Source organism: Haliotis rubra, unplaced genomic scaffold, assembly GCF_003918875.1.
Source record: "Haliotis rubra isolate DU_JTF1 unplaced genomic scaffold, ASM391887v1 Scf46, whole genome shotgun sequence".
NCBI classification, from domain to species: Eukaryota; Metazoa; Mollusca; class Gastropoda; order Lepetellida; family Haliotidae; genus Haliotis; species Haliotis rubra.
In genome coordinates, this window is record NW_025767146.1 from 557,396 (window position 1) to 570,585 (window position 13,190).

Consider the following 13,190-nt stretch of genomic DNA (forward strand, 5'->3'; position numbering starts at 1 on the left):
TGAATATGAAAGTTGTATTTGTTGTTTAACGCCCCAGTCAGCAATATCCTAGTTATCTGGCAGTAGCCTTCATTTAAACAACACGTGAAGGTCCGGGTTAGAATGAACCTTCAGTAACTCATGCTTGTCGTAAGAGGCGACTAATGGGATCGGGTGGTCAGGTTGACACATGTCATCGGTTCCCAATTGCGCAGATCGATGCTCATGCTGTTGATCACTGGATTGTATGGTCCAGACTCGATAATTAACGGACTGCCGCCATACAGCTGGAATATTGCTGAGTGTGGCGTAAACCTAAACTCACTCACTCACAAACATGTAAAGTCTTTGAAACCCTTTCTTGATGTCCCCACTCTAGAAACAGCTGTAATATTGCTTAAATGCACGTTAACCCACACGCATAGTATCTCTTCAAAGCCTCTTAACCCAACTTGCTTAATTTATATTCTTTTTTTTTCAGATTCAAGGCGCAGATCAGTACGGTTCAGCTTCGACGAGTCAATCATCCCAGCTCCCATGGACAGTCTTGACGTCATGGGCACCGGGTCAAGTCTTAAACCAGTGTCTGAGCACATGCTCACGCCGGTCCCATCTCCTTTGCCTTGCGATCCGCTTACATCAGAGTTTGATTTTGACATAAAGGAACCAGCTATGCCCACGAAGCAGGAGAGTGGGTTTGTCGAATCTCTCTTGCTCCGTCTCCTGGATGACCTCAACAACAGCCGCATCAAACGAGACGATCTTCTGAAGCTTACAGGATATTGCATGGAGGTCTTGAGAATTAAATATGTTTCAGGAAAGAGAGCAGATGATCTTGCGTCATCTCCCTCCGATCATGTTGCTGACGACCTCGTGAGGTTCACCCTCAGTAAGATCTTAGATGACATCCGATCGGGATCAGTGAGTCAGGAGGATCTAACAACTATCACCCAATCTATTGTGAGAGAAGCTCAAAATGATGCAGAGGCTGATGAAGACATCAGCGAGCAAGCTTTAGACAGACTGATATCCAGAACCTTGTCCAGTGCAGCGGAAGAGGCATTTGATGAGGATGATCATATCAGTGACTCAGCCCTTGAGGACTTTGTTACAACAACGCTGAGTAGGGTGAAAAATGACCTCGATTCAAAAAGCCTGCCCCAGGATGGAGTGAGAGAAATCGGGTCAGCTGTGGTCAGTGCCATTCGTGGTGGGGATTGTAGGTTGGAAGGTGATCTGAGGAAGACTCTCAACAGTGTCCTTGACGAGATGGAAGCTAACACTATGGTGGGTGCTGTTATGGATAAGGTTGTCACGGCTATTGTGTCCTCGTACCATACTTATACATCCAAGGAGAAGCCACATACAGAAATGATTGAGTTTGTCTCAGATATCCTAACTCAGATTTTTGTGAGCATCAAAGCAGGGGAGTTCTCAGAAAATGAACTCATGCAGATTATCAGCACACGACATGACAGCAAGCGGTCAAGGAAGGATTATGTACAAGGAATGATTGACTCTGTTTTGTACCAAATCGACAGTGGCACTATAACTGAGGAAGAGATACAGAGCATTGGGAATGCATTGGTCAATACTGGCCGCAAGCTTCTCACTGACAAAGGCATCCAGTTCTCATCAGCTGAAGGCGTTGATCCCATGGAAATGACAAGTACTGAAGTTGCAGAACAGGTGGTGAAAGAAGTCATGGACAATATTCAGGAGCATATGGATGATGAAGAATTTGAAAAAGAAGCCCTCAAAGCACTCGCAGCCTCCTTCCTGAAAGTAGGATCATCCACTTTGGAAGGCATATCAAATGTTCCAACTATTGGCAGTAGCCCAGGTGAAAGCTATCTGTCCACAATGAAACGACCCTCTCCAACCGAGTCCTCACTAGCAACTGATGTGGTCTTGGCAGCAATGGACAGGATCACAAGAGATCTTACTGAGAGGAATATACCTGTTCATATGCTTTCCTCAATCGCCTGTTCCCTTGCACCTCAGGGGGAGGTAACGCCATCAATATATGTATCTGAGGAAGGGCTGCATGATGCCAGTTCCTTGCCTCAACATATGAAAATGACTCTTATAGATATCACTCGCCTTCTCAGTGAAGATAGGGTTGGGTATGATGACGCAAAGAAAATATTTGCAATCATTCTTCAGAGTTACCTCATTGGCGATCCTCAGAAGTGTTCGAGTCGTATACAGATCGATGAGAGTGATTCCTTCATGATTGAGAACCTGATAAGTCTGACTTTGAACAAGGTGATGAGATGTGTAACGGAGGATGTGAGCTTACAGAGCTTGCCTCTCTCGACCGACACAGAAAGTTTGGGTGTCACGAGGCTGAGCAGTGTGATGTCTGGCAATGATTTGGAAAAGTTCATATGGGACACTCTTCACAGAATAGGCCAGGAGGCTTCAGTAGAGTCAGTGCTGTCGCGACCACCAACTCCAGTACAGTTCAAAAGTTACGGTTCAGTGGACTCTCAGAACATAGAGTCTCTGGTCAGACAAACATTAGTGCAGGTCGCCCAGGATATAGCTGAAGGCATTACCAGTGACACTTCGCTGGTCGACACAAGACGTGGAGTAGAGGCTGCTATTTCATCTTCGTCACAACTATCATCCAAGATTGTAGGCTTTGTCACCTCAGTTCTGCAAGAGTTGATTGTGGGCTTAGAGCGTGGAACGGTATCCAGAGACTGTGTGGCTGAGTTTATGACAGAGATATGCCCAGGTAAAGACTTTATTAATATGGATGTGGATCTTCTCCACAAGGACCTTCGGAGAGTGGTGAATGATGTGTCTCAGAGAAGGACAGCATCGGTATACTTTCATGCAATCGCTGACCGATTTTCAGCATTTAAGTCTCATTTAGATAGGACCAAATCTGTGATGACACCAGAACTTAAAACTGTTGGTAACATTTTGTCCAGTGTGGATGCAAGCCTTCTGATCCAGTTTGTTCAGGCTACTCTGTTAACGGTGTTAGGTGGAATGCACACTCCTAGGCAATCCTCTCTGCAACATCTGAAACCAGAAAGTGTCACCTCACTCCTTAAACACGAATCCTCCATTATTGCCAGGAACGTTGTCAATGATGTTATAAAACAAATACAGAGTGATATTTCCAGAGGGGTTCTCACGATAGATGAAAATACAAGGAAACGATCTTCAACATTGGCAGACATACTTGTTGACGATTTGTTAAATGGGATTCAAAGCGAGTTGGATGAAGGGTATTTGACACTGGACGATTCTACAAAACTTCAACTTATTTCTAGGGTCAGAGTGAAGTCCTCAGATGACATTACTCCAGGAAAGAGGAAAGAATCGTCGGAGGTTCCAAAAGAGACAGAATGTTATGTGTTACAGAGTCTCCAATCAGTTGTGTCAGAAAAAAGACGATCCACGGACGAAAGGACTGTGGATGACACCAGAAGCTCCTCAATTCTTCTTGAAGAATTTATATACAGTCATCTGGAAGTCGCTGTGGAATCGATACAAAATATGACATCTTCGGCAGAGGGATCCAAGAAGACATCAACTGAAAGTGCCAACTGCATGTCTGACTCCAGTGTTCGGGGGGCATCTTCACTGGTACTTGAAACTCTGAACAAGACGATTGCCGAGATGATCGTTGAAAATGCAATAGCTGGGATAAAAGATGAAGTGGCAGACGAGGCGAAACAAATCGCAAGTTCTAAAAAGTCTTCAAAAGCTTCATCTGAGGATATTCCTTTAGATAAAGTCTCATCTTCTGAGGTTGCCAAGTTTGTTCTTGTAACATTGAATCAAGCGTTGGCCAATGACTCATACTCTCAGTCTGATATCAATGTCCGAGACAGCAAAACAGGTTTTCAACCAGAAATATCTCAAGTCTCTGATCCTCTTCAGGCAGATCAGGCAGCTCAGGCAGCTCCTCCAGAAGACACAGAAGCTAAACAGGACACCTTGACATGCGTGAACGATCTTGTTGCTGAAGTGATCAGCCAGACCATTACAAACATCAAACAGGGAAAACTGAGCCACATGGAGTTGTCCTCACTGGCTGGAACGTTAACTGGCACCAGCGACCAAGTGGATGGCCTGCAAAACACCCTTGTGAATGCATTAGAAGGAGTGAAGACCAATATCGTACACGGAGTTGTCAGTTCGAACAATATGGAAAATGTCGCCCAGCAGATTGCTACTTTACCTTTGGAAAGGGATGACGGATCTGGCCAGAAAGGTGCTGGCAAAGTGGAGGCGGATACTGATTCTAGCATTCACAGTATGGTGAAGGATGTGGTCTCGCAGATTGTTGTATCCCTCAGCGAAGCTGAACACATCGCGGCTCCCGATGGCGAAGATACCAATGGCAATCAGCATGTGTCACCTCCGTCACTTACGGAAGGTATGGCTGACGAGATCCAAAATCTTGCCAATTTGACGCTCGTGGAGGCTCCCACTGGGTTGGTGCCAAAGGTTGTAAATGCCCGTAATTCATTCCGTAGCCTAGTCCAACCAGAATCATCAGATAAGATGTCCATATCTAAAACCTCCATGGAGTCCTCTGGAAACTCGGACGAAAGTCAAATTTCTGTGGATCGGGAAATTATTATTGAAGGTAAAGACAGGCTCCCAAAGAAGTCATCAGGGAGAGTGACAAATGAGGTAAGGAAGAGGACGAACAAACAACAATCCAAAACAAGCGTATCAAGTGTATCATCGGGCGATTCACACCAAGAACAAATTGTGAAACGAAGTCAGTCAAAGGATGCATCAGCTTCGAAATCGAGCTCCGCCGAATTGAATAAGAGTAGATCAAAGAAAGTAATAAAATCAAGTGACACTTCCCTTACAAAAAAGTCAACACTTCAGTCTGTTAAGTCACGTGACAGTTCTAAAAGGGCCATAGATAAAAGCGCAAAGGCCACAGCCTCGGTGCCAGCAATCACAATAAACACCTGCAGCTCTACCGCTAACTATTCCTCATCCTCATGCACCACCTCAAGCTCAGAATCACAGGGGGAGCCGAAGACACAGAAGGTCACGGGGAAGCAAGGGGGTGCCAAGGACGTTCCAAATGTCAAGGTCTCAGAAGCTCCAGACCCTGACAGTAATGGAAGTGATGTGTCCCAGAGCAGCAGTCAGGCAGATGCAATGAAGGTTCGATCTGTTTGTGGGTCTCACACAACGCAAGTCAGAGTCAGGGAATCCCAAGTTGACGCCAGTCAAGGTTAGTAATTGGTCAGTGTGAAAATCCGGGTGAGAATTGGTCTTCAGCAACCCATGCTTGTCGTAAGAGGCGACAAACGGGATGGTCAGGCTCGCTGACGTGGTTGACACAAGTCATCGAACTCAATTACGCAGAACGATGCACATGCTGTGGATAACTGAATTGTCTGATCCAGACTCAGACCGTCTCCATATAGCTGGAATATTGCTGTATGCGGCGATAAACAACAAACAATATTAAAAAATTTAAACTCCAATGAAGACTGAAAACGTTTATACGTTTTTGACAGGTGTTGCTAAGAAATACAAGGAATTTGGCACTCGTTTCGCAAAATCTTTTAATTCTTTTTGGCTCCTTCAGAAAATAACGCACTGATCACCACGGTCCTGATATAAAACCAAATGTTTTCAATGACCGCAACAATCTTCATGTGTTGGTAGTGTGACGTCATTCCGACCTTCCTTCACAATAAGATATGATGTCAACAATGCCGTCCGGATGACGTCAACAATACACTGCTGCACGTGAAGTGATATTTGCACTAGTGCACATACCATTTTTATGAAGTCTGTTCTTCAATAGTGCATAGTGGATAATATGGCACCTGTTGCTGTCAGTCGTAGAGCATTCACTCACTAAGGACATCTGTGTATTATGTAATATCCATCTCTAACACCGTGACTCTAAAATCCTGCAAATCCATCTTTGGAATTCCTTTCTTCAACCATTCTAAGATCGATTACACACTGACATGAAAATGCAATGTGGCACGGTTTCGTTGTGTTCAGTTTGGTCTAGTGCTGCATGCCACGAAATCGGAATTAAACCGTTCTCCGGTCCACATTGACAATAAATCCTGTCGATGTGTTTGCCGGTCATAATATTTTAACGAAATACTCTCATACCAGGGAAAAATGAAATATATCTTACAACTTTGCAAAAATGGAAACTTGATCTATCTTCAAAATCTATTTTCAATGTTGTGTTCTTCGTATTAAATATACTCATGCCAATAATGGTTGTCACCCCCTTCCCCATGAGTAGATTATGAATATAGCAAAGAAATATGAAAAATGCAAGAAACATCAAGAATTAACATTTCCGGAGAACAGATATGGATGTCTTTTATAAGATCGATGCTTTACATCAGTGCTAGTGAAAATAAACAGGGAAACCCAATTACATGGTACGAATATAGCGTTTTCTGTTAGCAATTATTCCAGACCTTACTGTTCGCGGGGAAATCGTTAGAATACAATGACAGTCTAGACCAAACTTGGACCAGGCATCACACCTCAGGGACTAATGAGACTTAAGTAAACCCTGGTGCGAGTGAGACTGAGACTAAGACTGAAATACTCATATATTCTGAGGAGCAAAAGAAAGTATACCTCGCTCAAGCTCGGGACAGTGAACATTAATTTCACTCAGAACATATTTCGCGTAATCACCCGTACCTCGTGGGTTATTCTCTAATTATTATCCATATGGTGGAACATGCGCCATGTCATATTTTCAGTATGTGCACTAGTGGACATTATCAATTTTCCCTAGCAACCAGTGTTTCTGTATTTCGTCGTATGTGACGTCATTAAACAATTGAGCGCGACGTCAATGAAGATGGCCGTAACACTTGCTTACCCACACTCCGGCACAGCGATGACTTAACATAACATCACTGCCACAGGCTAATTTGCATATCACGTGACCGGACTTTTCTCTTGTTTGTAATCAAACGCGCATATTTATAATAAGAATAGACTGGAATCACGAAAGCTTTTCGGCGCTCTCTTCATAATGTTTTACATTGTTACATATATATTCTTCCACAACTGCGACAGTAAGGTCTATGACAGTACCTATTTAGATATCAAACTGGCTGCATCGTTTGCTCTTCGTCGGCTTCGATGACAGCACATGGAGCCGTACAACCTATGTAAACAAAGGATCGCTACGCAACTCGAAATAGTGTTACATGTTTTTTGGATATTTTCTCAGTGAAACTAATTCATTCTATTAAAGATGTTTAGTTAGATGTGTAGACTCGTCAAAAATAAAAGTGTAAATGAAATCTGTACATTATATTGAATGGACGGTGCAAGATGTGACGAATCGTCACATTTTTCTGGCCTGTGGCAGAGGTACTATGATGGCTTGCCGCATGGAACTCTGGGTAGGAGAGTGTTGCTTACCGTGTTTTACTGCACAAATGTACATGAATAAAAAGGATAATAAAGACATTATTACACTCTCAAGGTGCGATTTATACGAACCTCGTGCAAAACCATACAAATACAAAATACAACATTTCACACTCGTTTCGTATAAATCGTACGACACACTTGCTCCTATAATAATCTCTTTTTATCATTATAAAATATAAAAAATATGCCAGATGCTTGTACATTTCTGAGAGGTCAATAACAAGACGGAAATGGTTCAGTCAGGAGTTACGAAGGCGCACGTATATTTCAATATTAGATCAATACAATAGTCAACCGCCAAGTCATCATGTGTAAATGTACGCCCTAATTACGATGTTTCTTGCTTTGTTTCAGAATAGAAGTCACGTGACCTTTGAATGAGAAAACGAGAAATCCCACAATTAAGGAAATATACGTGCATCATAGCTTTTAGAGTAATATAACACCACTTAGGGAAATCACACATGACTTTGTTTATGTAATATATTATATTTATTGAAATAAATTATGTTGTTGTTTAGTTTGTGTTTACTGAACTCATTTTTTCCATGAGTGAGTGAGATCGGCTTTGGGTCATGGCTAAACTCAAGTAAGATCACGGCGGTGAACACCAGAATGGGCTTCAGACATTGTACCCGTCAGGGGAATGATACCGGATCTTGACATGATGAGCGAAAGATTTAACCCCAAGACTACACAGCTAGTTATAATGTGTCCTAGATTGTTATTTATCGCCTCACTCAGCAATATTCCAGCTATATTAGCACTGAACCAGACAATCTAGTGACAGGCATCTTCAGCATCCCTCCGCTCATGTGGGATGCGATGACCATAACCAAACCTCTGAGTCAGAGCGCCCGATCCTCTAGTCACCTCCTACGACAAACATAAGTTGGTGCCAACTTGGTGGGGATCTATATTCCTTAGTTCCAGGAATCACCATCTGGTACAGTAATTCATCACAGACATATTTGGTACATATATTAATATTTTGGATCATTGAATTGTTGGATCAGTGACGCGGGACGAGGAAAACCTCCAGAAAATACGTATTGTAATACTGACTGACTGAGTTTGGTTTTACGCCGCTTTTAGCAATATTCCAGCAACATCAGGGCGGGGGACACCACAAATGGGCTTCACACATTGTGTCCATGTGCTTATTGTAATAAAGTAACAGAGGACCCACATAGGTGTGGGCTGTGATCGGTTGTTGTTTAACGTTGAGGAAGCAATAGACAAACTTATTCAAGGTGGCTGCGTATACACGAGTCTAGATATGTCAATCACGCGACTTACAGCGTGAACCATCATCAAAGCCATTGGGGAAAAGCTACATGTCATCAGCCAACCGACCACCCATGTATATGGACTCGTTCGACAAACGTGAGGAACTAGGTGTCTCCTCCCCAAAAATCTCCACATGTGTACCGAGTTCCATAATCGTCAGTCAACATCGTGACATCTCTAAAGTAACGATATATCCTGAACAAAACCAAAAAAGTGTCATGAATTATTTGGGGGATATGTGTGTGATTTTGTGTGCGCCGTAAGAGGCTACTAACGGGATCGGGTGGTCAGGCTCGCTGACGGGGTTGACATATGTCATGCATCCAAATTGCGTAGATCGATGCTCATGCTGCTGATCATTGGATTGGCTGATCCAGACTCGATCATTTACAGACCACCGCCAGATGGCTAGAATATAAACAACAAACAAACTAGATATGAAGAATGATCAATTCACCTATAAATGAATTATAAAACATAATACACAGTCTCTTTAAACATAAGATAAGATAAGATAAGATAGATAAGATAAGATAAGATAAGATAAGATAATTCTTTATTGTCCCAAGGGAAATTTGTTTTGCATCCTACGTTCTCCAGTTTTTCATTCATAAAGCAGCCATACATAACATTGCAATTGGTAATCATGACATAATCAGGATATAAATATATCAATTTAGTACACAAACATAGATATTGAATAGAATTTTGACAGTTAAAAGACAAGTCATTCACAGAATTTGTTGTTAATGCATCTAATACTAGCTGGAACAAATGAGTGGCGAACCCTGTTTGTTCCAAAAGTCGGCATACGCAGCCTGCGTCCAGAAGTGTTCAACACCGTGTTCACATTTACTTTATGTAAGAAAGGACGAAGTGATGAAGGCCTTTTGAAGACGTTTATAACATTTGGAAAAACCTACGAGCACTTGTGAAATAACCAACGATAGGTTTCCGGGATTTAGCATCTAATTCAAAGGGAAGCAACTCTGTAAAGCGAATTCTCAGGCAGAAAATTAATTCCATCGCATGCTCTCAACATGAAATCAAGCGACCAGGGTTTTCTTTCGAAATATTGGCGTCTTGCTAATGTCGATAAACATGCCAATTTTCCACCGAAAACAAAATGACACAGCTCCAACCGAAGAAAAGATCGGTAATACATTTTGCAGTCTGTTCAATGCGTCAGGTAATTTACGGTGACAAGGAGTGCATTCGTACGAAGACCTTCCCAAGCCCGGCGATTACATGTCTTACTTCCTGCCCAAGTTTTCCTTTACATAAAAGCTTCAAAGACATGAAAAGATTCATTCATACGCACGACATTACAAATCATAGAATCTTCACTAATAGCAGTGATAAGGCTTGAAATAGTTCCTTCCATTCCCTGCAGCCTGCGTCCTCCGCGCAAGTTGATCGATACGACAATTGTAAATCGTTACCCACCAAGAACGATTTACGACATCAGCGTAATTGTAGCCTGAAGATAACCCTTACAACGAGGTTCTGCTGGTGGGACCACTTCTAAAGAACGATCTAAACGAATTGCTATTGTGATGGGATAAAGACATGAGCAATGGTGTGGTTGTGTAAATATAGCGTATATGTCACATGATTGTAGCGTGAATATTGCGTATATGTCACAGTTGGATGGTAGCGTGATTATTGCGTATATGTCATAGTTGGATGGTAGCGTTAATATTGCGTATATCTCACAGTTGGATGGTAGCGTGACTATTGCGTATATGTCACAGTTGGATGGTAGCGTGAATATTGCGTATATGTCACAGTTGGATGGTAGCGTGAATATTGCGTATATGTCACTGTTGGATGGTTACGTAAATATAGCGTATATGTCACAGTTGGACGGTAGCGTGACTATTGCGTATATGTTTCAGTTGGATGGTAGCGTGAATATTGCGTATATGTCACAGTTGGGTAGTAGCGTGAATATTGTGTATATGTCACAGTTGGGTGGTGAGGTGAGGTGAGGTGAGGTGAAATTGGGTTTAACGTCGTGCTTGAGAATATTTCGCTCATATGACGACGTGCATGCGTGTGTATGTGTATGTGCGGCTGCTTGTACTAGCCCAGACTGAAGCTGGTTTTATAGTGCTAGCCCACTGAGATACCATGCCGCAGTGAAGCATGAATACCCCACTCAGACACAGTATACTGACTCCGAGCCGACCAGTCGTTGTTGTACCCATTAATGCCGAGCGCCAGGCAGGGACCAACAAGTACCATATTTTAAGGTCTTTTGTTATGACGCGGTCGGGGATCGAACCGGCGACCTTCCGCTCTCCGGGCGGACGCTCTAACCACTACACCACGGAGGCGGTCTACAGTTGGATGGTAGCATGAATATTGTGTATGTGTCACAGTTGGGTGGTAGCATGAATATAGCGTATATGTCACAGTTGGGTGGTAGCGTGAATATTGTGTATACGTCACAGTTGAGTGGCAGCGTGACTATTGCGTATATGTCACAGTTGGGTGGTAGCATGAATATTGCGTATATGTCACAGTTGGATGGTAGCGTGAATATTGTGTATACGTCGCAGTTGGGTGGCAGCGTGACTATTGCGTATATGTCACAGTTGGGTGGCAGCGTGACTATTGCGTATATGTCACAGTTGGGTGGTAGCGTGAATATTGCGTATATGTCACAGTTGGGTGGTAGCATGAATGTTGTGTATATGTCACAGTTGGATGGTAGCGTGACTATTGTGTATATGTCACAGTTGGGTGGTAGCATGAATAGTGTGTATACGTCACAGTTGGGTGGTAGCATGAATAGTGTGTATATGTCACAGTTGGGTGGTAGCATGAATGTTGTGTATATGTCACAGTTGGGTGGTAGTATGAATATTGTGTATATGTCACAGTTGGGTGGTAGCATGAATGTTGTGTATATGTCACAGTTGGGTGGTAGTATGAATATTGCGTATATGTCACAGTTGGGTGGTAGCATGAATGTTGTGTATATGTCACAGTTGGGTGGTAGTATGAATATTGCGTATATGTCACAGTTGGGTGGTAGCATGAATGTTGTGTATATGTCACAGTTGGGTGGCGGCGTGAATATTGTGTATACGTCACAGTTGGGTGGTAGCATGAATGTTGTGTATACGTCACAGTTGGGTGGTAGCATGAATAGTGTGTATATGTCACAGTTTGGTGGTAGCATGAATGTTGTGTATATGTCACAGTTGGGTGGTAGTATGAATATTGTGTATATGTCACAGTTGGGTGGTAGCATGAATGTTGTGTATATGTCACAGTTGGGTGGTAGCATGAATGTTGCGTATATGTCACAGTTGGGTGGTAGCATGAATGTTGTGTATATGTCACAGTTTGGTGGTAGCATGAATGTTACGTATATGTCACAGTTGGATGGTAGCGTGACTATTGTGTATATGTCACAGTTGGGTGGTAGCATGAATGTTGTGTATACGTCACAGTTGGGTGGTAGCATGAATAGTGTGTATATGTCACAGTTGGGTGGTAGCATGAATGTTGCGTATATGTCACAGTTGGGTGGTAGCATGAATTTTGTGTATATATCGGAGTTGGGCGGTGGCATGAATATTGCGTATATGACACAGTTGGGAGGTAACGTGAATATTGCCGATATGTCACAGTATTGTGATGTGGACGTTTTGGGATATATCCAGCGTATATGTATAGTTGGGTGCTTACGTTATTATATATCACAGTTATGTGGTAGCGTAAATATAGTCACTGTGTATATGTCACAGTTGGGAACGACAAGCTGACTTATCCGTGAACAAATCGTGCCATTAGCGGTCAAGCGGATCCTTGAAATGGACGGAAAGGTGAAAACTATGTGAATGGATCGCTGAAAACACTAGAAGAATCAGGTAACAATGTTGTGCACGGGAACTGCTTAATTATAACAACTAAGGTTTAAACTCTAGAAATTGATAGCACATCTCTTGGTGTAGTAAGTTCGGTGATCTCCGGTAAAGCTCGTGAATCTATAATAGGAAATAAATGAGGGATAAAAGAAAGTTATTTAATGTAATTGAAAACTTAAAGAAACGTTTTTTAAATTCGATTGTACCTGATTAACCATCACTCATTCCTGCATAGTTTGTAAAAAGTAATTTGTGGCTGGGTATTTCTGTGTAAAAGTACTTGATTCAATATAGACGGGTAATAAATGAATCGCGATCACGCGATCTTTACAATGTTGGACATGTTAGAAATTTGTGCCGTAAAAGGCAAATTTATTGATTTTCCAAGTTAGATGTTTTCAATCAAAATTTATTAGGAAAATAACCTTTGAATATGATTTCTGACGAAGCGCCAGTACTGTTCATGTTCTAGAGATAAATTTAGTTTCCTGACTTCAGATATTTTCAACTGAGAATCAAACATATCTTAAAATCAACTGAGAGTTTCCTTTGGTTACCAGTGTATATGCTACTGTCTGTCTGAGTTTGATGTATCGTACAAGGAAATGA

At 42.3% G+C, this 13,190-nt stretch overlaps 1 protein-coding gene across 2 annotated transcripts in view; it reads left to right on the forward strand.

Annotated features, from left to right (window-relative positions):
* LOC124290226 overlaps positions 1-7,930 on the forward strand; it is a 51,383-nt gene extending 43,453 nt beyond the window's left edge. For both annotated transcript variants that reach the window (XM_046726939.1, XM_046726940.1), the window contains exons 6-7: positions 461-5,206; positions 7,765-7,930. In XM_046726939.1, coding sequence (XP_046582895.1) covers positions 461-5,206; positions 7,765-7,769 — 4,751 coding nt within the window. In that variant the 3' untranslated portion in view covers positions 7,770-7,930. The remainder of the gene's footprint in view (positions 1-460; positions 5,207-7,764) is intronic.
* Positions 7,931-13,190: the final 5,260 nt, after the last annotated feature.